The sequence below is a fragment of the Pipistrellus hanaki genome, assembly GCF_964339955.1.
Source record: "Pipistrellus hanaki genome assembly, chromosome: 3".
In the NCBI taxonomy this organism is placed as follows: Eukaryota; Metazoa; Chordata; class Mammalia; order Chiroptera; family Vespertilionidae; genus Pipistrellus; species Pipistrellus hanaki.
In genome coordinates, this window is record NC_140505.1 from 156,887,933 (window position 1) to 156,914,720 (window position 26,788).

General features: G+C 36.8%; 1 protein-coding gene across 2 annotated transcripts; it reads left to right on the forward strand.

The window, feature by feature from the left end:
- Positions 1–4: 4 nt before the first annotated feature.
- Positions 5–26,029, forward strand: INTS13 (integrator complex subunit 13). 2 transcript variants are annotated; one of them, XM_084877233.1, is made up of 17 exons: positions 5–579; positions 1,591–1,826; positions 3,231–3,305; positions 3,905–4,107; positions 4,455–4,535; positions 7,483–7,573; positions 10,007–10,135; positions 11,671–11,755; positions 17,496–17,570; positions 17,739–17,828; positions 19,366–19,544; positions 20,367–20,537; positions 20,783–20,937; positions 21,227–21,457; positions 22,937–23,076; positions 24,110–24,245; positions 25,006–26,029. In XM_084877233.1, exons 2-17 carry the CDS (start codon positions 1,602–1,604, stop codon positions 25,043–25,045), a joined length of 2,106 nt encoding a protein of 701 aa, XP_084733359.1. In that variant the 5' UTR covers positions 5–579; positions 1,591–1,601; the 3' UTR covers positions 25,046–26,029. The 2 variants fall into 2 exon arrangements, with proteins under 2 accessions (XP_084733359.1, XP_084733360.1); XM_084877234.1 differs by having other exon boundaries at positions 9–728.
- Positions 26,030–26,788: the final 759 nt, after the last annotated feature.

The following is a 26,788-nucleotide window of genomic DNA, read 5'->3' on the forward strand; positions in this document are numbered from 1 at the left end:
GGGGACCCGGCCTCGGTACAGAGACCGAGAAAGGGAGACCGGGTGGGAGGGCCTTTGCGCGCCTTAAGGGCCGTGGTGGCTGGTTCAGCCGGCGTTGTGGTTGGTACTTCGCCGATGGGGAGGCTCTCAGGTGGCCCGGAACATCCTTCCCAATGGGTGATTGGGAAAATTAGCGGGTAGAAAAAATCGTGAGGGTCGGACGCATTTTTTTTTTTTTTCTTCTTCTTCTTCTTCTTGGCTCCGCCCTCTTCCCCCTTTCGGCGACCTGGGCGCCTGGCCCACCGCGGGGGAAGGGCAGCCGGGCCGGGCCGTCGGAAAGCGCCGTGCGCAGGCGCGCAGCCCCCGGTGTGTGTGTGAGTGTTTGTGTCCGCGCGCACGCGCGCGCGCTCCCGCACTTGGGAAGCTCGGGGCGGACCGGTGTGCTCAGAGATGAGCGGGCCCCGCGCAGCCCCCTCTCCGGGGCGCCGGGCACCCCCGGCTGGGCGCTGACCCTCCCCACCCACCCACCTGCAGCCTTTCTGCCCGAGAGGCCGTGGTCCGCAGCCTCTGTGCGTGTTCACTTCAGGACCCGGCTCGAAAGTAAGCGAACCTCAGTGCTGAGGTCTTCCTCATCCGCTCACCTTGTACTTTCCACCCCGCACCCTCCGGCGGAGTGTGTGTGCCTGGACGCCTCCAAGAAGAGTTTTGTGCATGAAAGGGGGAAACGCGTTTGAAAGCAGGGGAAGAAGGTAGCTAGATCGTAAAAAAAAAGTCAGCTCGTTTTTAATGAGCACTTGTGCTTACCATGTGCTGTTGGAATGTAGATTGTCTAGGAAGCATAAGATTTTTTATTAGCGAAGCAAGGGAGGTTTTTTTTTTTTTTTTTTTTTTTTTATAAGAAAAAGTTTTTTAAGAGTTCCCTCTCCCCCCCACCAAGGCGATGGCAGCACCTGAGCTTTACTGTTCTACATGGTAGATGACTGTGGTGGCTCGAAAGCTAAAGGGGGAACATGGTGAATTTGGGGTCCTTAATCCTCATGCGAAGATCCGATATGCAGTTATGTTAAGTTAGATGTCTGTCATGTTTTGGTCTTTCCTGTTGCTGTCACTTTTGTTTCCTGTTCATTCTAGCTCCCTTCCCTTTTTACAGAAGTCTTGGGACTTTTTGGAGGGAAGCTCAAAACGGCTGGCTTGGGTTAGTTTGGGGATTTAGAGGTGATGGCTGTCAGTCAGCGAGGATCATCAAAAGTGTGTTTGAAAAAGTATTTGTCGTTTGTTATGTTTGGTATTATGTAAGGGGATCGAATACAATTATTTGTAAAAGTATTTTTTTTTTTGCCCATTTTAAATTCATTCAACAAGCAAAAAAAAAAAAAATTGGACTGTAATTTTGCATGTGACTGACAGCTTAATGTGCTGTAGCTCATCCCTTGAATGGATACTTTGTGGTCAGGACCTCATTAAATCTTGTCCTTTGTTGAATACATTTCTTTGGATACTGATTATGCATGTTTCCTACCAAATCTTCTTGAAGAAAAGACACATTAGAAATAATGTAATATTTAAATGTTATGTATAAGATCTTTGGCTAATATATTTTATCCCTTACAGGTTAAAACAAAATGAAGATTTTTTCCGAATCTCATAAAACAGTATTTGTTGTGGATCACTGCCCTTACATGGCAGAATCATGCAGACAACATGTTGAGTTTGATATGCTGGTGAAGAATAGGACCCAAGGAATCATCCCATTAGCCCCTATATCTAAATCATTGTGGACTTGCTCAGTAGAATCTTCCATGGAATATTGTAGAATAATGTATGATATATTTCCTTTCAAAAAACTGGTGAGTGTGAAGTACAAGCTAAATGATGATTTGGGGAATGTACTTACTGCCAATAACATTTTTTAATATATGAATTTGCTGTCAATTTAGAACTTTTTTTTTTTTTACCACTTTACAAATGTGATATGTAGAACTCCCCTTTGGGATTAAATGTCATGTGTATTTAGTTGGGATCAACAGTAACAACTAATAATTAAGAGGCACTTACGGGCACCAGGGCTTCATGTATATTAACTCTAATTCTCACAACAACCCTATAAAGTAGCTACTGTAATTACTAGGATAATATTCAAAGTATATAGTCACCAAAATGGAACAGGCACTGACCATTGATTGTTGCTAGTCTAAGCAGCAGGTATATTGTCTGTAAGCAATTTGTCAGACTGTGCTGGTTTGTGCCATCTGAAGAACAGCCTTTTTTCTCACTGCCATGTTGAAGATAAGCTGAGGTGGTGATATATTAGAAAATATATAAATGATGACTATGTTTCCTTTTGGGAGAAGGGTGTGATCATTTCATTTTATCTTTCTTGATACTATTTTTTAAAGATATCTTTATTGATTTCAGAGAGGGAGAGAGAAATAGAAACATCAATGATGAGAAAGAATCATTGATCTGCTGCCTCCTACAAGCCCCTCACTGGGGATTGAACCCTCAACCTGGGCAAGTGTCCTGATGGGGAATTGAACCGTTACCTCCTGGTTCATAGGTCAATACTTAACCACTTAGCTATCCTGGCCCAGTGATACTATTTTTGTTTAATAAAGTCCAAATTTATTATTTTGACTTTCAGTGCCCTATGTGATATGGCCACTGCCTTTTTTTTTTTTTTTTTTAAAGAGTTTATCTCCTGCCCTTCGGTCTGCTCAGAACTTCATTCTTTTGAGGGTACTCACTTAAAGGTCTTTGTGTTTTCTGTTCACTATACCTGGAATTCTCTATCCCCAACTCTTCCCATGGCTGATTTCTTTTGGTCATTTTGAATTTCATTCAGTTGCCACTTGAGAGAGCTCTTCTCTGTCCAACCAACCTGAAGTAACTAACCATCTTTTTCTTTACATTTATCACTCTGAAATGATCTTGTTTGTTTATTTGTTGGTTCCCTGCACTGCTCTCTTATCTTACCACACCTGCCAAACCTCTGGTTTTCCCCACATTGTGCCAGAACTGTTTTCATTCTTCACTATATTCCCATACTCCAGCGCTGAGAATAGCACCTGACATGTACTAGGCATTGCATACCTATAAAATGGATGACTGACTCAACCAACTAATCAGTGCTAGAGGCCTTATATTATTTTATTTTTAATTCTTTTTACTATTAACTATGTTTTAAATTTTAAATATGATGTGACCAGATGGAATTAGAGTTGAATACTAATTATTTCTTTGAAATCTATTAGGTGAATTTCATTGTGAGTGACTCTGGAGCACATGTTTTAAATTCCTGGACTCAAGAAGACCAAAATTTGCAAGAGGTATAATTCAGGTTTTGAACTGTGGCCTTTTTGAAAATTTCTCATCATGTTTCAGTAATACTTTCATAAAAAATAAATTTAAAATTTTCGATCAATATAGGATAATATATGCACATTATTTAAGAACATCACCTAATAATAAAAGTAAAACAGTTATCTCTAGTTCAGTCTTTCCCCACTTAAAAGCAAATTTACAACTCTTGCTCATTAAGTATATACTTCCATATTTAAAAAAAATTTTTTTGCTGCCATTTATCTACTTAAAGAAGTTTCCTTTTATTTCTAGTTTGTTGGAAAGTTCTTAGATTTTTGTCAAATGCATATTTTTGGAGATAATGTAATTTAAAATTTTTTTCTGTTAATACGATAGGCACTAATTTTTGGATTTTAAATCAACTTTGCATTCTTGGGATAGGCTCCTTGGTCAAGATGTATAATTATTTTGATATGTTGCTCAATTTGGTTTGCTAGTAGTAATTTGTTGAGGATATTTGTGTCCATATTTATAAGATATACTGGTTTATAATTTACTTTTCTTATGATGTCACTGTCTGACTTGTGCATACTCTTGTCACCATAATTGTCTCCCCATTATTTAGCTGATGGCAGCATTAGCTGCTGTTGGGCCCCCTAATCCGCGGGCAGATCCAGAATGCTGCAGTATTCTCCACGGCCTCGTTGCAGCAGTGGAAACGCTCTGTAAAATCACGGAATACCAACATGAGGCCCGCACTCTACTAATGGAGAATGCAGAACGTGTTGGAAATAGAGGGAGAATAATTTGCATTACTAATGCAAAAAGGTGAGACAATAGCAGTAAATCTTTTTACTCTTCCACAGCTTTTATTTTAAAAAGTAGGGATGATATATGAGCATTTAAACACATCACAAATGACCTTTCTAATATTGAAACTTGGTTTATCGAATTCTAAAATAAAGACTCATCTCATTGAAAACTTTAGATTGTCATCATGTAGGTTAATTTGACTTCTCACTAGTTTTTCAGTTGGTTATTTGGTGTTGTGAATGAGCACTTAAAAACAATCCTTACTAAAGTAATTTTAAATGCCTGTAGCTGAATAGAGTGTGTTTAATTTTTTCTCTTACTGTTTATTCCTTTAAGTTTGTTGTATCTTTTTATGCCACTAGTGATAGTCATGTGCGAATGCTTGAGGACTGTGTTCAGGAAACGATTCATGAGCATAACAAGCTTGCTGCAAATTCAGATCAGTGAGTATAATCCACATATGAAATATATATTCAATTTTATAGTCATATATTTCATTTTAAATATTTCAATAATTTTAATAAAAACTGGTAAAATTTTCTTGAATTCTCTTATGACTATAAATTAGCCAAAAGATATGTTTGATCAGAAATTTTATTCCCTATTTTCCCTTTCACTTTAAGATTTTACTTTTTTCTCCATAGGAAAAGTGATCAGAACTATAACATAATGTGTAAATTTATAATGCATATTTGTTTTGATAGCTTGCTCTCATATTCTTTCAAATTTATACAATGAATAAATTGCCAGTAGCATTATTCTTTATGGACCAATTAAAACATAATAAATTTCAGTATATGATTTTTTTTTAAAAGCAAAAAGCTATTAAAAATATGTTTTGGGCTGTTGAAATGTGATGTCTAAATTAGATTGAGCTATTATTAATCTCTTTAAGTGGAGTACTGGTATTATCATTAATAAGTAAAATTATTCCACTAGGAGAAGCATTATGAGGTATTTAGGAATGAAGTATTTCCTTTGCAATTTACTATCCAATGGCATAATAAAAAAAAGTGTATGTCTATTTACATACATAGAACAAATATAGCTATCATTTAGTAAATCTAGTTTAAGGATATATCAGTATTCATTGAATAGAAAGGTTTGGAAATTTTAAAATAAAAAGTTGGGAACTTTTTAGCATTATAAATTCTGTATTCTTCAAATAACTAATTATAGGTCAAGGTTAATATTGCCTGGTTTTGTCCTTAAAAAACATTAGTAAAAAGAAAACTAATGTACAATATATTAATTTTCTCTGTGATGGTTACATATTGAAAACTAGAGGCCCGGTGCGTGAAATTAGTGCATGAGGGAGAGATATCCCGCAGCCCGGCCTGCACCCTCTCCAATCTGGGACCCCTTAGGGGATATCCGACAAACGGGTAGTTGGACATCCCTCTCTCAATCTAGGACTGCTGGCTTTCAACTGCTCGCCTTCCTGCCTTTCTGATTGCCCCTAACCGCTTCTGCCTGCCAGACTGATCACACCCTAACCACTCCACCGCCAGTCTGATTGATGCCTAACTGCTCCTCTGCCAGCCTGCTTGCCCCTAACTGCCCTCCCCTGCAGGCCTGGTCACCCACAACTGCCCTCTCCTGCAGGCCAGGTCTCCCCAAGCTCTCCCTTGCAGGCCTGGATCCCCCCAACTGCCCTTCCCTGCAGGCTCGTACACCCCCAACTTCCCTCCTCTGCCGGCCTGGTCACCCCTAACTGCCTTCCCCTGCAGGCTTGATCACCCACAACTGCCTTCCCTTGCAGTCCTGGTCCCTTTCAACTTCCCTCCCCTGCTGGTCATCTTGTGGTGGCCAACTTGTGTCCACATGGGGGCAGGATCTTTAACCACATGGGGCAGGCATCTTGTGTGTTGGAGTGATAGTCAATCTGCATATTACTTTTTTATTAGGTAGGATAGAAGCCTGGTGCATGGGTGGGGGCAAGCTGGTTTGCCCTGAAGGGTGTCCCCGATCAGTGTGGGGGTTCCCTTGGGGCATGGGGCGGCCTGGGAGAGGGGCCTGTGGTGGTTTGTAGGCTGACTACACCTTCTGGGGACCCTTTATCTTCTACAATTGAAACTTTGTAGCCTGGAGCGGAGCCAAGCCATCTGCCTGCTCTGTAGCAGCAGCCATTTCTTTTGGAATTTATTTATCTTCTGTAATTGAAACTTTGTAGCATTGAATGGAGGCCTGGGCCTGCCAGGGTGTGTGTAAAGCTTGGCTTCCTCCATTGCCATGGAAACCCAAACCTTCCTCCTGCTCGCTCTGTGGCCGCAGCCATCTTAGTTGGGGTTAATTTGCATACTCACTCTGATTGGCTAGTGGGCGTGGCTTGTGAGTATATTGGAGTGATGGTTAATTTGAATATTACTCTTTTATTAGATAGGGTTATACCTGATTATAAGAATTTTTATCCTTTAACATAAAAATTATTTTTGCATTTAAATTTAATTCATTTAATGTTCATACAAGTACAACAATTACAATTACACAGTTTTTCTAAATATGTAACTTTGTGTTAACAGTAGTATCTGATTATAGAGATATGCTGTTTTGGTAAATTAAACCCTCAGTAGTTTACCTGCCTAGAATCTTTACATTGAATGCACATAGTTTAAAAACATCTTTTTAAAAAAAATATGTTTTATTGGTATTTTACAGAGAGGAAAGGAGAGACATAGAGAGTTAGAAACATCGATGAGAGAGAAACATCGACCATCTGCCTCTTGCACATCCCCTACTGGGGATGTGCCTGCAACCACTGTACATGCCCTTGACCGGAATTGAACTTGGGACCTTTTAGTCCGCAGACCGATGCTCTACCACTGAGCCAAACCGGTTTTGGCTAAAAACATCTCTTAATACTAAAAGCAAAACAGCTATCTCTATTCCAGTCTTTCCCCACTTTCTAGAAGCAAACTTTCAACTCTTGCTCATTTAAAAACATTTTTTAAAAACAGTTCTTTTACTGCCATTTATCTACTTAAAGACGTTTCCTTCTATTTCTAGTTTGTTGAAAAGGTCTTAGATTTTGTCAAAAGTGTTTCTTGTATTTTTGGAGATTATTGGATTTAAAATTTTTTCTGTTGATATGATATGCACATTAGTTAATTTTTGGATTTTAAATTAACTTTGCATTCCTGGGATAATCCACTTGGTCATGATATATAATTATTTTTATATGTTGCTCAATTTGGTTTACTACTAGTAATTTGTTGAGGGTATTTGTGTCCATACTTTTTTAAAAATATATATATATATATTTTTATTGATTACAGAGAGGAAGTAAAAGAGAGAGAGAGAGGTGGAAACATCAATGATATGAGAGAATTGTGTCCATATTTATAAGAATAGTATGAATTCTTATATCCTAAGTGAAAGTTTTCTTTTAAGTCTCATGCAGATTCAGAAGTGTGAGCTGGTTTTGATCCATACCTACCCTGTTGGTGAAGACAGCCTTGTATCTGATCGTTCTAAAAAAGAGGTAAGTGCAGAAGTAATAGAGAAAAGATAATTTTTAGTTATTAATAATAAATGCTGACAAGGGTTAGTATTATAATGATCACATTGCCAACATTTTCTGCTAAGAAAATGCAAGGTGGGGTAAAGCAGGTTTATAGTTGTAAGTACATGAAACACATAGTTTATTTATTATTTTGCATTATTATTCATTATTGTATTATTATTTATTATTGTATTTTTTTCATCAGAAAAACTGTAAACCTACTTTTGTCCCACCCCATATTTACAGTTTTCAAAGAACCTGTAGAGCAAAACACCTAGATTGGTTCTTTGTGTTATAATTGTACGTATTATTTTATTTTATTTATTTTTTAAAATATATTTTATTGATTTTATACACAGAGGAATTGAGAGGGACAGAGAGTTAGAAACGTCGATGAGAGAGAAACATCGACTAGCTGCCTCTTGCACACCCCCCTACTGGGGATGTGCCTGCAATCAAGGTACATGCCCTTGACCGGGATCGAACTTGGGACCTTTTCAGTCCACAGGCCGACGCTCTATCCACTGAGCCAAACCGGTCCCGGCTAATTGTACATTTTTAAAAGTGTTTTCTGTTTAACCTTGTCTGAGTGGCTCAGTTGTTTGAAGTGTCATCCTGTACCAAAAGGCTTCAGTTTCAATTCCTGATCAGGGCACATACCTAAGAAACACAAGCAATGGCTCAGTGTTTCTCTCTCTCTCTCTCACTCTTCCTCTCTCTCTCTTTTTCTCTCTCTAAAATATATAAAAACATATCCTCAGGGGAAGATTTAAAAACAAAAAACTGTTTTCTGTTTTGCTTGTCTTTTGACATTTAATTAAATGTGTTGTAAAACCATACGTAGTTTGCGTTGTTCCTAAAATTTCAATTATTGGAATGGGTTTCAGTTGCTTTAATGATGTTTTATTCCTTAAAAAGCTTCTTTTTTCTCATTAGAGCTTTCCACACACCCTGGCAGGCCCAGGCCTTCATTCAAGGCTACAAAGTTACAATCAGATGGGAGAAAAACTAATTTCCAACCTTGGTTTTCCTTTTTAAATAGATTTGAACATTTTTGAAGGAAAAGATAAATCTGTTGATTGTTAAAAGGATTTGCATCACATAATATTATCTGTCAGTGGTCTATGTATTTACATAATTGTATTAAATGTATACCGTATGTTCATATGTTCACGTTTTTCTCTTAGCCTTATTTAATATAAACATGTGAAGTATTACCTTAGTCTATGAATGCTTGGTAGTTATGTGGTATTTTTAGGTCATTAGTTTTATTGTTGTGTTTTTAGGTGATCTCCAGTATAAGCTCCCTTTTTACTAACTTTTATCTGCATCTTTTGATAATGTGGCAATATGTTGGCTTTACTTTGTGATAGTAAAAATAAAAAGCTCATTTACAATAAATATTGTTACCCTGGAAAGAGTAAACTTTTGTGTTACCTTGTTGTAAGTAAAGTTTGGCTGCCTTATCATATTTATTGGTGATAAAATATGTTTGTAGTGATTTCCACATTCCTTATAGGTAGTTCTATCTTTTGGGGATTGTCCTCTTCTCAAAAGGAATTATTTTTCTACAGTATTTCTGTGGGCTACTTCAAATCCATTTTTCATATAGATAAGTAGAAGTAAAATTATAAATGAAAATATATATTTAAATCAACAACTCTTAAGTTTCAAGAGGACCGTGAATTTATCTGTTCACTGCTGTATCCTCCAATAGTTCACACAGTTTCTGGCATATAATGTAGTAAGTTCTGCTTGCTACTTATTTATTAAACGAATGAATGTCTGAACATTTATTGGTAAAATAATGATCATTACTGCCTTCCCGGTTTGGCTCAGTAGATAGAGCATCGGCCTGCAGACTGAAGGGTCCTGGGTTCGATTCCAGTCAAGGGCACATTCCTGGGTTGCAGGCTTGATCCCCATTATTGGGCATGCAGGAGGCAGCTGATCAATGATTCTAATCACCAATGTTTCTATTTCCCTCTCCCTTCCTTATTGAAATAAATATATTTTAAAAAATAATGACCAGCCCTAACCGGTTTGGCTCAGTGGATAGAGCTTTGGCCTGCAGACTGAAGAGTCCCAGGTTTGATTCCAGTCAAGGGCATGTTCCTTGGTTGTGGGCACATCCCCAGTAGGAGGTGTGCAGGGTGCAGCTGATCGATGTTTCTCTGTCATCGATGTTTCTAACTCTCTATCCTGTCCCTTCTTCTCTTTAAAAAAAATCAATAAAATATATTTAAAAAAATAATAATAATGACCATAGTTATGGACCTTTGTATTTTTCCAAATTCTATAAAATGAAAACACTCACTTTTTATGGGTGGAAGTAAACTATTTAGCACTTGGTTACAGTGTACTAATGTTTTATGTTTTTTTTGTTTGTTTGTTTTTTCATACTTTCTGTAGTTGTCCCCTGTTTTAACCAGTGAAGTTCATAGTGTTCGTGCAGGACGGCATCTTGCTACCAAATTAAATATTTTAGTACAGCAACATTTTGACTTGGCTTCAACTACTATTACAAATATCCCAATGAAGGTAGGCAACTCCTTTTCCTGCTATTTCGAAAGCTCTGTTTTACTTTTTAAACATTTGTTTGACATATTTATTTTAATTAAACCTTAATTTTTTTTCTCCCATATCATATTTTCTGTTTTGCTAGCCCACATTCAGTGTCTTTGACCAGGTCAGTAAGTACTAAAAAGCAACAAGAAAGGATCACAGAACAAAATGCTATATTTTTCTTTCTAATAACACTCTATATCAGCTTTTTTTGTTTTTAATTATGTTCTCATTATTTTCATCAAAGTATAATCTCTATCTTAAATGACCATTTTTTCTGTGATTCTTTTTCTCAGTTGTGTTATTAGATTTTCCTTACATTGTGTATTCTAGTTGGTCTTTTGTTTTCTGTATTTTTGTTTTTGCCCAACAAGTATAAAAGTGTTTATAACTAATAAATTGGAGTAGGAAAAAATAGCTCATAGTTTTAAATAAGTTTATAACCTTACCTGAAAAATGAAAGATGTGAGTCTTACGATTTTATTAATGGATATTTTAGGAACCTGTTGCCACCTGTTCCTTTTCATCGTATTATCATTAGCTTGTCTAGAACTAGCACAATGCCTGATCCGTAGTAAGCTTTAAATGAATTTTTACTAAGTGGAGTTATTTTTAATTTTATTGATTATGTTTACAAGTAAAGTAACCATCATATCTAAAAATGTAAAGAGACTTTCTGATAAGTCCCAATTACATTTTTTTGCCACCAAATGATGAACACTAAATTGCATAGAAATATCTTTGATTATTAATTTTCTCCTTATACCACGGGCCGGCTCTTTAATAGAAATTGTAACTTTAACCCATAGAATGGGGTGCAGAAGCAATTAACAAGTAAAGTAGCATAATAGGTATACATTATTATATATAATTTCATGGGTTATAAGGAAAAATACTCTAAGGGTGACAGATACCTTGCTCTTAGAATTTGATTATATTTGTGTGCTGCTGGTGTGATTCGTTCTTCAATCTTTTTTCCCCCTTGTAAATAGATAATATAAAAATTACTGTTGACTATTAGTGAAAACTAATAAACTTGTTTGTTAGTCAGTATTTGCTATTTTATATAATGGACATTTGTTAATTTATTGTAGGTATTTAAAGATGCTGCTCCCTCCTTTAAATGATTTCACTTTCAATATATACAAACTATTTCAAATACATTCTATTTGTTTATAGACAATTTGTGTATATTTGTGCAAGACAGTGCATTCGGAGTAAATTTATAAAATTTCTGGATTAATCTTATGTTAATTCATGACATAACATAAGAAAAATAATTAGATACTGTATTACTAATATATATCAAGTAGTTTTTTAATAGTTTATATTTCAGTGGAAAACTGTTGCATCTTTAAATAGATTAATTACTGAGCAAACTATACCGTTATTGTAGATAATTTTTGTCCAGTGTATTTCATTTCATTCTAAGCAAAGCGCAAAATTAATAGTTAATAAATAACTTCATTATTTGGAAAACAAAACCAAGTTATTTTAAATTTTACTTTAAGGAAGAACAACATGCTAACACATCTGCCAATTATGATGTGGAGTTACTTCATCATAAAGATGCACATGTAGATTTCCTGAAAAGTGGTGAGTAAGAGACATTGGAAAGTTAATTTGTGAGATCTAACATATAGAAGCTTATGAACACCTTTGAGATGCTCTTCAGTAAACAAACCTGATTGACTTTAGTTCATTCCTTTCCAAACTTATTTGACAATGTCACATATTAATGGTCATGGAACTAGTGTTCATTCTTACTTTGGGAAAGACTAAGCTATTGTGAGAGAGAGCCATTGAGGTCATGTCATAGTTTTTCTTTTCTAGGCAAACTGCCTTGGGAAAGGCAAAAGAATAGGAGCCACATTGAAAGAGTGATGGACTTACAGCTTATGAGCCTGGGTATAAATCAGTTGTTTTGAAATTTAGTGATTTTTTTTTCCTCTAAAAGGTATTTGACTCAGTAGGTTATTTTCTCCAAAACTGTGATTTCTGCAGCTGTATCAGCATGGTTCAGGACTCTGGAATTAAGAGATAACAGTTTTAGCCAAAGCTTTGTCACCAACTAGCAAATCCTATGTGTTTCTACACTTCAGTTTATGTACTTATATATAAAATACTAGAGATCTGGTGCATAGAATTCATGCACAGTGGGGGCTGCACCTTCTCATAATCTGGGACCCCTCGGGAGATGTCCGACTGCCAGTTTAATCCTGTCGGACATCCCTCTCACAATCTAGGACCGCAGGCTCATAATCGCTCACCTGTGTGCCTGATTACCCTTAAATGACTCTGCCTGCCTGCCTGATTGCCCCTAACTATCTCTGCGTTGGCTCCTGCTGTGGCGACCTCATCCAGAAAGACATCTGGAATGATGTCCTGAAGGTCGTTTGGCTGTCCGGTCTAGTTAGCATATTATGCTTTTATTATTATAGATGTTAGCCTAGCCAGTGAATAGGGTGTTGGCCTGCGGCCTGAAGGGTTCCAGGTTTGATTCTGGTCAAGGGCATGTACCTCAGTTACAGGCTCAATCTCTGGCTCTGATCAGGGTATGTACTGGTGGCAACCAATTGATGTGTCTCTCTCACATCAAAGTTTCTCTCTCTCCTCCCTTCCACTCTCTCTGAAAGTCAATAGAAAAATATCCATGGGTGAGGATTAACAAAAAAAAAAAAAAAAGTAAATAAATAAAGCTAGATTAGTTTACTATTCCACCCATTTCTAAACAAGAATTTTTTTAAAAAAATATATTTTATTGATTTTTTACAGAGGGGAAGGGAGAGAGATAGAGAGTTAGAAACATCGATGAGAGAGAAACATCGACCAGCTGCCTCTTGCACACCCCCTACCGGGGATGTGCCTGCAACCAATGTACATGCCCCTGACCGGAATCGAACCTGGGACCTTTCAGTCCGCAGACCGACACTCTACCACTGAGCCAAACCGGTTTCGGCTACACAAGAATTTTTAACAGGAGAAAAACTATTAAGGTAAATGGATATATTCATGTTTAACAAAATAATTTTATTGATTTTTTACAGAGAGGAAGGGAGAGGGATAGAGAGCTAGAAACGTCAATGAGAGAGAATCATCGACCAGCTGCCTCCTGCACATCCCCTATGAGGATGTACCCGCAACCAATGTTCATGCCCTTGACCGGAATCGAACCCGGGACCTTTCAGTCCGCAGGCGGAGGCTCTATCCACTGAGCCAAAACGGTTTCGGCGAGTAGGCTTATACTTTAGCCCAGATATCTTCTCTAAGATTCAGGTCTGTACGGAGGGTCCAAAACTTACAATGGTTTGACTTAATGATTTTTATATTTTCTAACTTTATGATGGTGAGAAAGTGATATTCATTCACTTTGAACTTTGATCTTCTTGATGTGTAGTATGAAACTCATATGATGCTGGGCAGCGGCAACAAGTTGTAGCTCCCAGTTGGCCTCTTGATCTTGAGGTTAAACAATGGATATTGTACAGAGTACTGTGTTGCCAGCATTTTTTTGATATTGCATTCTGAGCACATGTAGGCGAGGCTAAGCTATGATGCTCAGTAAGTTAGGTGTATTAAAATATGTCTCTTAGCCGAAACCGGTTTGGCTCAGTGGTAGAGCATCGGTCTGCGTACTGAAAGGTCCCGGGTTCGATTCCGGTCAAGGGCATGTACCTTGGTTGCGGGCACATCCCCAGTAGGGGGTGTGCAAGAGGCAGCTGGTCGATGTTTCTCTCTCATTGATGTTTCTAGCTCTCTCTCTGCCTTCCTCTCTGTAAAATATAAATAAAATATATTTTAAATAAATAAATAAATAAATAAATAAATAAATAAATAAATAAATAAATAAATAAAATATGTCTCTTAGGTACCTATTACTCCAAAAACAACTTATGAACTTTGCCCTCTGAACTGGTTTTCTTATTTTTACATTTTCAGTGAATGACCCTCTTGCATATCCATTTATATAAGGCAGAAATTTCAGAGTCATCTTTAAGATGTCTGTCTGTCATACTTCATATCCAATCTATCACCACATTTTCTCTTTTTTCTTTTGGCTTAAACAACAGATTTTATTTTCTCTTCTGGAGGTTAGAAATGAAAGATCAAGGTGACTATGCAGTTCATTTCTTCTGAAACCTCACTCATTGTTTTGTAGATGGCTGTTTTGTCTTCACATGGTTCTTTATATTCGCATATGATCACATTTACTTGATTTTATCTACCAAAGTATCTCTCATACATTTACATCTGCATCTCCACTACTATTACATCTCCCTATTAATAGCCCAGCCTAATATTTTCTTACCTAGAATCCTATAATAGCCTCCTTAATGGTGTGTCTAGCTACTGGACCTGCTAACTAGAATATCTTTCACAGTGATACTCAGGACATATTCTCCTTATATTAAAAACCTCTAATGCTTTTCTGTTGCCCTTAAGATGATAACAGAATTTTCAATGTCTTAAAAGGCCTTGTAACTCTTCATGCTCTCACCTGCCACAGTATTTGGATATCTGCTGTTTTCCTTCCCTGAATACTCTTTCCTTCATTTCTTTAGTTATTTTCACTTCACCCTTTTAGAACTCAAATTAGTTTTACTTATCAAAGAAGCTTTCCCTGTTGTCTCAACATTGGTCAAATCTCTCTTGAAAGTCCCTCATAGCACTGAATATATCTCCTTCAGAGCTTTGTCAATTTTATGGTTTGCATTTATTCATTATTATCCTAACATATAAAAACCCTGGGTCTGTCACAACCGGAAGCTCAACCAAGTCGATGTCAGTCCTGCATTCAGTGCTGGGTTGCTGTGGCGACCTAGCGCTGACTGCTGCAGCTGCAGGCAGTGACCCAGCACTGACTGCTGAGGGGACTGTGAATCATGCCCGGAGAGAGGCCTGAAGAGAGAAGCAGGGTCTGATCCATAGCCTTTGTGGCAGCTGTTGATCAGCACTTGCCTCTCTCTTTCTCTCAGGTCTTGGCCAGCAGCTGCACTTCCATTTCTCTCCAGAACCTGACAGGTTGCTCATCAGCCCCGCCTTTCTGATCAGGCCCCGTTGATAGGCCCAGAGACACTGACTGGCATAGACACTGACCCATCAGAACCAAATCTGGGTGAAGTGTGAGGAGCCAGTGGCTGCCTAGGAGGTGGAGCTTTTGATGCTGACTGGCATAGAAACTGACCAATCAGGACCAAATTGGCTGGCAGAGGAGGGTAGTTGGGGGCGAGATCAGGCTGGCAGGGGAGGACCATTGTTGGGGAGATCAGGCCAGCAGGGGAGGGCACTTAGGGACAACCAGGCATGCAGGCAGAGGCAGTTAGGGCAGGCAGAGAGATCAGGGGCGACCAGGCAGGCAGGCAGAGGGGTTAGGGGCAATCAGGCAGGCAAGAATAGGCAGTAGGGGCGATCAGGCAGGCAGGCAGGTGAGCAGTTAGGAGCCAGCAGTCCCAGATTGCAAGAGGGATGTCCAACTGCTGGTAATGGGATCGGGCCTAAACTGACATTTGGACATCCCCCAAGGGATCCCCAATTGGAGAGGGTGCAGGCTGGGCTGAGGGAACCCTGCTCTGTGTACAAATTTCATGTACTGGGCCACTGGTCTATAATAATAAAAGCATAATAATGCTAATTAGACCAGGTGGCCTTTCGGATGAAGCAGGGGCTAGGAGGGAAGCCTGGGTCCCAGGTGCCAGAGGGAAGCCAGTGTCAGCAGCCGGGAGAAGGAAGGACTACTCTTGCATGAATTTTGTGCATCAGGCCTCTAGTTTTACTTATATCTGTTTACTGTAGACTGCACTGGCAAAAAATGCTTTCTGTTAAATGTTATATATTTGTAATTTTCTAAGTTCTCATTTTATATTACTTCTCATACATTCATTAGTATTTACTATAACTAGTTGTGCATTTTAGACTCCTGAAAGCTTTTTTCAAGTACTTATTTTATTTAACTAGAGGCCCAGTGCGTGAAATTTGTGCACTCAGGAAGTACCTCAGCTCAGCCTGCACCCTCTTGCAGTCTGGGAGTCCTTGCAGGATGTCTGACTGACAGCCAATGAGCGGGCCTAAGCTGTCAGTCTGACATCCTTAGCGCTGCCACAGAGGGTGTGAGAGGCTCCCACCATGGCTGCTGCTCTCCATGAGCCCGGCTTTTGGCTGAGTAGTGCTTCACCTATGGTAGTGCACTGACCACCAGGGGGCAGCTCCTGCACTGAATGTCTACCCCCTAGTAGTCAGTGCACGTCATAGCGACCAGTTTTTCCACTGTTTGGTCTATTTGAATATTATCCTTTTGTTATATAGAACTAGAGGCTTGGTTCATAAATTCCTGCACTGGTGGGGTCTGGCAGGCCTACCCCAAGGGGGGCCAGTAGGGCCGGGCTGGTGGTGGAGAGGGGACGCAGGAGGTTGGCCAGCCATGCTCCCAATCAGTTTGGGGGTGCACTTGGGGGGGGGGGGCAGCTGAGGGAGGGGCTGCAAGTGGTTAGAGGGCCTGATCAGGGTCTGATCAGGCTGGTTGGCTGCCACAGTGCACATCATAGCAACCAGTCATTCAGCTGATCGTTCCAGCTTTCCTGTTGCTTGGCTTTTATATATATAGACTAGAGGCCCGGTGCACGAAATTCATGTGCTGGAGGAGGGGTCTTAGCCTTCACCCAGCCTTCACCCTCTCCAATATGGGACCCCTTGGGGGACGTCCAACTGCCGGTTTAGGCCCGATCCCTCTCACAATCTGGGACTGCTGGCTCCTAACCACTCACCTGCCCTGCTGCCTGATTGCCCCTAACCACTTTGCCTGCCAGCCTGATAGTCCCCTAACCACTCCCCTGCTGACCGGATTGATACCTAACTGCTCCCCTGCCTGCATAATTGACACTAACTCTCCCCTGTTCCCCTGTCTGTGTAATTACCCCCAGCTGTCCTCCCCTGCAGACCTTGTTGCCCCCAACTGCCTTCCCCATTTTGTGATGATGTGGGGGTGGCCATCTTGTGATGTGAGGGTGTGAGTGTCATTTTTCATATTACCTCTTTATTATATAAGATGGTGACAGAAGGGAGCAATTATAGAGTCTTGAAATTTCAAAAAGTTTTGTTATTGGCTTTCAAGTGCAGTGATTGGGATGATTAAATTAATGAGAAATTTGAAGGGAAATCAAATATTTATTTTAATCATAGCTAATATCCAAACTCTATTTGGTATTTTTCTAGGAGACTTCATAAAAAATGTTCTCCCAGAGGTATTTTATAAAATTTATTCTTTCAGAAATCTGGTGTAAACAATTTGAAATTTGTGGTCTTAATGTAATGTTACTATTTCTCTGATTTATTTTTAAAGGTGATAGCAGTAGAGAAGGCTCGTTTAAAGAAACAATAACATTAAAGTGGTGCACACCAAGGACCAATAACATTGGTAGGTATTTAAAAATTTTCTTAAAATGTTACAAAGGGCTAATTAATTTGCTTTTTTGGGAGTTTTTGTTTTTCATCGTTTTATGGCTTTAAGAAACAAGTGGGGTTTTTCTCTTTTGTGGAAATATTCCTTTATATTCTTTCAAATCAGTATTTTCTTCTATTTCAGAATTACACTATTGCACTGGCGCTTATCGAATTTCACCTGTAGATGTAAATAGTAGACCTTCTTCCTGCCTTACTAATTTTCTTCTAAATGGTAACTTTCATCATTTAATTGTTTTGACTGAGATTATTACAAGTGAAATCATGAACTCTGGAAAAGCCATTTTTTCAACATAGTTTAACCATTTTATTTCCCAGAACTGCTTTAAAGTTATATAATTATAAATACCCTTAACTAGTTTACTAATGTTAAAAATTAAGATGACTTTATGTCTTTCAGACAATTGTATCCAAGTAAGTTTTATTTAATATATTTTTTGGTATTTTTAATTTAAAAATTTGACCATTAAAGTCTGCATGTTTTGTTTTGTTTTTAAGATAGTGAAGTTCAGACCATTTATCTTGGCCTATTGATTTTTAAATTGTACAGTATATATGGTAAAACACTATACCTTTATCATAAACATTTTATTTTTTTATTTTATTTTATTTTTAAAAAAAATATATTTTATTGATTTTTTTTTTTTTTTTTTTTCAGAGAGGAAGGAAGAGGGATAGAGAGTTAGAAATATCGATGAGAGAGAATCATCGATCAGCTGCCTCTTGCACACTCCCTACTGGGGATGTGCCCGCAACCAAGGTACATGCCCTTGACCGGAATCGAACCTGGGACCTTTCAGACCACAGGCCGACACTCTATCCATTGAGCCAAACCGGTTTTGGCATCATAAACATTTTAAATATTTTACTATATTATTTTTAAACATATGACCTTAAATCTCTGGTTTCCTTGTATAAAAACATTTATTTTTAAAATATTATTGATTTTAGAGAGAGAGGAATGGAGAGAAAGAGAGAGACATCAATTTGTTGTTCCACTCATTTATGTATTATTGGTTGACTGTTGTATGTTCCCTGACCGGGGATCAAACCCGCAACCTTGGCGTATCAGAACAATACTCTAACTGTGCTAACCAACCAGGGCCTGGAAACTTTCTTTAGAAAACTAAGTTATTGGATTTCATTTACTAAATCTAAACTCTAATAGCTTCTTTTAATAGACTCTTATGATCAACTTGGTTTTTGAATCACTGATAAGACGAGTTCGTCAGCCTTTATCATAAGATTAATTTCATAGTTATATTAAGCACAATTTGATTATCAGACTATGTAAAGTCTAGGTTAAATAACATTTGGTCATGTGAAATAGAAAGTAGTTACAATAATAATGCTGATAAGCAGGTATTGTGGAAGTGAATTTAGACTTTGTTTTCTCCTCCATATGTTTTATTGCTTTGAAACTTGAGGGTTATCCAACACTTGTCTCACTTTTCTTCTTAATGTCCAAGAGAAAATTTTATATGAACTTGTAATTGAATGAAGAATATAACCAAACATTATACTGGAGACCACTATAATTATGTTGGAAAAACCACCTGTATAACTATGTAAGCTTGGAGTGACCAAGAGAAAGCTAAGGCTAGAATTCAGACTTTTTGGACTTGAAACACAGGAAAAACTAAATTAGCATTGCTGGTTAAAAAAGGAAGTTAATAAATAAAATGAAAAAATCTAGACATAAACCTTAAGGGAAAAAATAAGAGCCCATTGAATTTCATTACTTTTGACAGGTCGTTCTGTTTTATTGGAACAACCACGAAAGTCAGGTTCCAAAGTCATCAGTCATATGCTTAGTAGCCATGGAGGAGAGATATTTTTGCACGTCCTTAGTAGTTCTCGATCCATTCTAGAAGATCCGCCTTCAATTAGTGAAGGATGCGGAGGAAGAGTTACAGACTACCGGATCACAGTAAGACTCTAATATCTATAAATTTTATGATTTGAGTGTAATCTCATTCAGCAAGTAGTCATTGAATGCTTATTATATGATAAGATCTGGGACAAAAAGGAGTTTTGGAAGTTGATTATTTTAATTAGCAGTAGTTGCTTGAAAGAGCTATTTATCAATCTGTAGTCTTCCTTATGTATTCAGTGTATACGTAGAAGTAACTTAAATGGCAAACAAAACATTTCAGTAGTTAGATTGCTGCTAATTAGAAGTAAAACTAAATCTTTGTATTATTTAAAGGTGCCTACAAAAAAATTTGTTTCTATTTTCGGTAGAAATTCCATTGTTCTGATTTTAATTTTTCACTCCTCCTCCCTTAATTTATTATAGTTGGTATTTTATCGCTGTCTTCTTTTTGAGGTGGTTGTGAAAATTAAATGTGATTGATGTGTATGAGTGCATACTTTGTAAACCAAAGTGTTATATGCTCTAAGTAATTGTTTTTGATTAGGCTTTTTTTATTATTTAAAAAATTTTAATAAGGAGAAAACTAATATTTATTGTAGCAAATTTAGAGATATAGATATCTTTAAAAGAAAGACTATAAATTACTTATAATTCCATCATTCAAAGAATGTGATTCACTAATTCTTTTTTCTGTATGTGATATAAAAGAGTTAAATTATAGGAGTGAAGAAAAGTGGGTGGTAGGGGGGAGTTGTAGGAGAAAATGCTTTGTTGCATATCACAGGACAGAAGACATCAGGGAAACAGTGTTACATGTAATCCATACTGAAACATTAGAAAATAGTTTCTAATTTTATCTTATTTGGTTATCATTAGGATTTTGGTGAATTTATGAGGGAAAACAGATTAACTCCTTTTCTAGACCCCAGATATAAAATCGATGGAAGTCTTGAGATCCCTTTGGAACGAGCAAAAGATCAGTTAGAAAAACACACCCGTTACTGGCCTATGATTATTTCACAAACCACCATTTTTAACATGCAAGCGGTAAGTGTTAAATAGTTTCAACTTTTCTTCTAGACTATTTATATATTTTCAGAGACCATTTCTGAAGCAAAGAATAAAATATCTGCTTTTGCTACAGTTAAATAGTAACAGAAAATTGAAGTGAAAGTTATATATGATCTCGCCACAGTGATGTTTAAAATCAATTGAAGTTCTGCCTACATGATTTGATATTTGTTTTTCAAGACAGATTTTGTTTTATATTTTTTTTGTTTTAAACGTGACAGGTAGTTCCATTAGCCAGTGTTATTGTGAAAGAATCTTTGACAGAAGAAGATGTGTTAAATTGTCAGAAAACAATATACAACTTAGTTGATATGGAAAGAAAAAATGATCCTCTACCTATTTCCACAGTTGGTACAAGAGGAAAAGGCCCTAAAAGGTAATTTTTTTCTTTACATGTCATATTGACTTGATATATAGTTTATTTTAAGTTAACTTATTCCATATGTAAATTACGTTTGCAGGTGTATATATACATATATAATTGAGATGAAATACTATAGAATAGCAGAATTGGATACATTATAACTGAAAATTGTACCCTTATGTTTAGGAAGAGAAAATAAGTCCATGTTTAATGATTTCCTTTTACTTTGCTAGTAGAAAGGGAAACTTTAATATTACTGAAAGAGTATTTCTAAGATTGTTATTTTAAATCTTTACTTCAGAGATGAACAATACCGTATCATGTGGAACGAATTAGAAACCCTTGTAAGAGCCCATATCAATAACTCGGAGAAACATCAAAGGGTATTGGAATGTCTGATGGCCTGCAGGAGCAAACCCCCAGAAGAAGAAGAACGAAAGAAACGAGGAAGAAAGAGGGAGGACAAAGAGGACAAATCAGAGAAAGCAGTAAAAGATTATGAACAGGAGAAGTTTTGGCAAGATTCAGAGAGGTGATTGTTGATATTAGCCCCGTGGTGCCTTTTGGTGTATCGCATTCTGCATTTGGATCAACCTCATTTAATAGAAGTTCATTTAATGTGTATTTCATTTATAACTAAGATTTGTCATACTTAAAATCAAAAAGATCGTAGACTTAATGATTTTATTTTACTATTAGGGACAAAGGTAGTGTTTCATTTTTATCCTAGTTAACTTCTGAAAATTATAATTTAGGACATTTTGGTGTCAGTATTTATGTTTTATGAATATCAAAGACATAGTTTTATTTCTTTGTCAGTAAATATTGAATACCTGTGATATGGCAGGCATTTAACATAAGGTTCCTGCCTTGGAAGAACATACAGTGTTGCGCTAGAAATAGGCAAGTAAGTCAGTGATGACAACAAAATGTGGAAGATGCTGTTACAAAAAAGGCAAAGATGCCCTTGATAGCACAGTGAAAGAGCGTAGTCCTAATTCTGAAAACCTTCCTCAATAGTACATCTTTTTCCTTAGTTTGTGATTTGTAAATAAAACTAGCATAACATATTAACTGGCTTTGTCTTCTAACTTTTTGCCAGAAATCAGGTAAAGAACCAGGTAAATATTATAATGGCAATGTGGTATGTCCCTTAAAAACAAATCAGATTTATTATGAAAAACTTCAAACATTTATTCTACTGTGGAATACACATGTAACCATCATCTACTTTGAACAATTATCAATTCATGGCACATTTCACATCCACTCCCCTCACCACTACCACTGTCCAACTCCCACATGGAATATTTTGAAGCTAATTCTAGAAATATATTAGTTCATCCAAAAATAAGTAGAATGTAGAACATTTTTATTCTCTTGGACTTAGAAATGCACTTCTTCCTTAGAGCCACCAAGCTTCTGAAACAGAATTGGCTCATGTTAAGAGGAGGGTGAAAAAAGAAGAGTGGTGGGAGTGTTCTCATTCAGATCCCCGTTATTCAAGTGTATGTCTATGTATTTTGAAAGTGTTTTTGTTCCTTTGGGAAATTCAAAATAAGCTTGGAATCAAGTTTCTAACTTGTACAATGTAAATACATATCCACAGTACATAAACTAGGGAACAAATAATAGTAAATTACTCTTTATAATTTGAAGTGCTTTTTGGCCAATATCTTTAAATATTAAATTGTGATATTTCTTCCAAATATCAGTTTTATTTTTAATATTAGCTTCTTAAATTTTTCTCCCATTTTTTTCTTCATATTTTGCAGCAAACTACGTTACTGATTATTACACTGTTATGATGAAGAAAAGGGAATATTTGTGTTTAATTCATTAAGTTCTCTTACCTGATTTTAGATAGGCATTTAGCTTCTGATTAGTTTCTAGATTTACTTTGTAAGAACAGCTATCTTTTATTAAGACTGATATGCAAAGTCTAGTTTATAGAACCATTTTGATTTCTAAATATTTAAACTTTAAATTTTATCGTTTGTCCCTCTAAAAGATTGAAAGGCATCTTAGAACGTGGAAAAGAAGAATTGGCTGAAGCTGAAATTATAAAAGATTCTCCTGACTCCCCAGAACCTCCAAACAAAAAGCCCCTTGTTGAGATGGATGAAACTCCACCAGTAGAAAAATCAAAAGGTAAGGTAGAACTGTGGTAATTATGTTTGGAAAAAACTTAGTTCTATTTTGTACAGTGTTACTTAATACTAGAGGCCCCTTGTGCACCGGTGGGTTCCCTTGGCGTAGTCTGTGGGGTTTGGGCTGAAACCGGCATTCTATCACTGCCTGCCCTCCTGCTCATCCCGGCCCTGCTGCGTCTGCTGCCACTGCTCGGGAGGCTTGTTGCCGCTCCACTGTGGTCACCAGGCTGCAGTGGCCGGCTGTGAGCCCTGTATCTGGTGCCCATCGGTCAGCTGAGTGGCGCTCCTGTTGTGGGAGTGCACTTACCACCAGGGGACAGCTCCTGCATTGAGAGTCTGCCACCTGGTGGTCAGTGCACATCATAGCAAGCAGTTGAGCAACCTTAGCATATCATTAGCATATTATGCTTTGATTGGTTGACCTGACGAACAGACACTTGGCATATTAGGCTTTTATTATATAGGATTTGGGGGAATGGGAAGGCTTGGCTTTTAAAACATTCCCTAAATGAGAACTTCTTTTGTCTTTCATGTGAATTGAACATCTGCTTTCCTTCTGGGATCTATAATTTTGTTAGTTGTAGTTTGGCAGAGAATGACTTTGTGAGCAGCAGCTAATAAAAACCTTCGACTCTCAGTCCGAAATGGGCTTTTCTGGCAGTAGTATTGTACACATGGTGGGATTAGGCACTTTGTGTGAACCCTCACTGGAGAGAGAGAGCACAGAGAAAGCCTGCAAATAGATTCCTCTCATCTTTGCCTTCCTAATCTGCTACGTATACTTACTATGTTGCTCTAATGATTCTTAGCTGTGGCTTTAACTTTATGTAAGTCATTTGAGACCTTCCAGCAAATCACCAAACTAGTAGGTGATCTTGGGACCCCCTAAACACATACATTTTTTTAATAAGGTGAAGATGATATTGCTTTAATTGTATAAAACAATAGAATTAAAGGTAAATTTAAAAAATTTATAAATTTCAAAGTAATGAACTATTCTACCTTTTTCTCCTCTTCCCAATATAACACAGGACCAGTGTCTTTATTAACCTTGTGGAGTAATAGGATCAATACTGCCAATTCGAGAAAACATCAGGAGTTTGCTGGACGTTTAAACTCTGTTAATAACAGAGCTGAGTTATATCAACATCTTAAAGAAGAAAATGGGTTTGTATTATTTATTGTAGAAATTAGTTTTGTTAGTTGCCTTATAAGTTAACATAAATGAATACTGTTTGTTATGTTCAGCAATTTTTGTTAGAAATATTATGAACCAATACATATTACCTATAAAGAGAAAAAAATTAACATCTTTGATTCTTAGTACATGAAAAGGGCATGATTACTAGTATATTGATTGTAACTCTGAAAGTTTTTATTTCTTAGTGCATTTCTTTCATCGCTCAGTAAACATCATAAAGGGAAAAAAATCAGAGGAAACTTAATATGTAACACTGACTATAAAATAATGGAGGAAAATATTTTTTGATTAAGTAATGCAATATTAGGAATATTTGTTTCAATTGAATAAATCTCAGTTTTGATTATTTTAATCTTTTTAGAAGAACTTTCGATGATGTATGGCGAAGGAACCTCTTTAGTGAAAAAAGAAATACACCTTTTACTAAATATCAGAAGTATTTTCCTTAATTTTGCTTGCAGAAGTATAGCAAAAAACATGGCCTTTGAAAGGAAACTGGGAAGGTCACTTAATCTCTCTGGGCCTCAATTTTCAATATTCTGCAAAATGAGGCAGTGAGACCAACTAGAGGAACCCTAACCTTCGTTCTTTTCTAAGGTGCTAATATTCTGCTTGATGAGTATATAGGAGTTTAATTTCATATAAAAGGGGTATGTGAGGAGAAAAACATAGGTGGATGGTTAATGTTTTATTTTACCTATTCATTTTCCCCCTTCTGTTTTTCAGAATGGAGACAACGGAAAATGGAAAAGCCAGCCGGCAGTGAAGGGTGACTTGAAGAATTAAATTTACTATATTGCATAAATATTTTGGGCAGAATTTGATATAAGTACTTTTTCAGCAAGATTGTATAGTTATGATGGCTGGACTGATTTTTACATTTTTAAGATATTTCAGCTAACTTTATCTTTTTTGTATTAATTGTAAGATTGGCACATATGTCAAAAAAATACATTGAGATTTGCCCTCCCAAATCACACAAATTTATTTTATGGTAAAAGGTTTTCCCTCTGAAAATGTTTTTTAAAAAATTCTTAGGCTTCTCTTTGCCAAATAAAAATATTAAAAATATCTGAAATGCAAAATATTGGAGTATTCTTTAGAAAAATGTATTTTATTTAATGACTGACAACTTTTAGAAATTAAAATTTATTAGAATTTAGGAGACATTTACAATATTTAGTATAAAATTTTGCTGGTTAGTCTATAACATATATAGTACTTTAAAAAAAGAATGCTGTTTTTTATTTTAAATTATTTTTGTTTATGTTGCCCATTTAAAAGCAAAATTTTCAGGTAGTTGGTGTATGTTTATATTTTCCCATATTGGACAGTGTTACTTTTTTTTCTGCTAAAAATTTACTGTCCGTTGACTTTTCATTTTGAAATAGAAGCATAAAGAACATTACAGACTTAGAAGAAAGGAAAGTTGCTAGGTTATTTGGTTTGAAACTTGAATACAACCTTGGTCTGCTCATCTCTCAGAAATATCATGGTTATATGTACTGTGAATGCTTGGTGACTTCTTGTGCTTCTGTATCTGGAAGCTCATAACATGTTGCGAGAAACATGTTATTTAAATGTTGAATGCTAGGCTTGTCACTTTTTCTTGAGTGTTTAGTAGAGGAGGAGAAAACGCTTTGTTTAAATATAGATTTATTATTTTCTGTGAAAAAACAACTGGTGTTTATTTTTTTTAAATTTGAATTTCTAGATTAACATTGGTTAGTAATATAGGTTTCAAGTATACATTTCTATAATACATCATCTGTATATTTTGTGTTCACCACTCAAAGTCAAGTCTCCTTCCATCACCACTTATATTCCTTTTATCATATTCTACCTTCCCCCACCTACCTTTCTCTTTGGTAGTCACTGTACTGTTGCCTGTGACCATGAATTTTACTTTTTTATTTATAATTTTTTTTTTTGCTTAACACATTAAGAGCCCAGTCAGTCACCGGTGACTGACATACTTTTTGTCTGGAAGACAAAACAGGCTGGGCGCTTAATGTGTTAATCCCTTTACCTTTTTCACCCAGTCCCTCTATCTCCTCCCACTGACATCTATCAGTTAGTTCTCTGTATCTGTGAGTCTGCTTCTATTTTGTTTGGTAATTTATTTTGTTCATTAGATTCCACATGTAAGTGAAATCATATGGCACTTGTCTTTCTCTGACTGGCTTGTGTCACTTAGCATAATACTCTCCAGATCCAGCCATACACAAGGTAAGATTTCCTTCTTTATTAAAAGTTGAGTATTATTTCATTGTGTGAATGTATCATAGCTTTTTTACCCACTCATCTACTGATGGGCATTTGGGCTGCTTCCAAATTTTGGCTATAATAAACAAAGCTGCAATGAACATAGGAGTGAACTCAAGGGGAAAATGGGAGACTGCTACATAATTTCTTCTTTACTGACGCTGAAGGTATCAAGAGACTGTTAGATGACTGTGCAGGTCTTTCCAGGTAGCTGGAACAGAGCCACTTCATTTGCTGAGAAATG

Coding starts and splice junctions, on each gene's coding strand:
- INTS13 (XM_084877233.1), top strand. CDS start 1,602: ATGAAGATTTTTTCCGAATCTCATAAAACAGTATTTGTTGTGGATCAC. Junction 11,756..17,495: donor TGTAGATTTCCTGAAAAGTG/GTGAGTAAGAGA, acceptor TTATTTTTAAAG/GTGATAGCAGTAGAGAAGGC. Junction 24,246..25,005: donor CATCTTAAAGAAGAAAATGG/GTTTGTATTATT, acceptor TCTGTTTTTCAG/AATGGAGACAACGGAAAATG.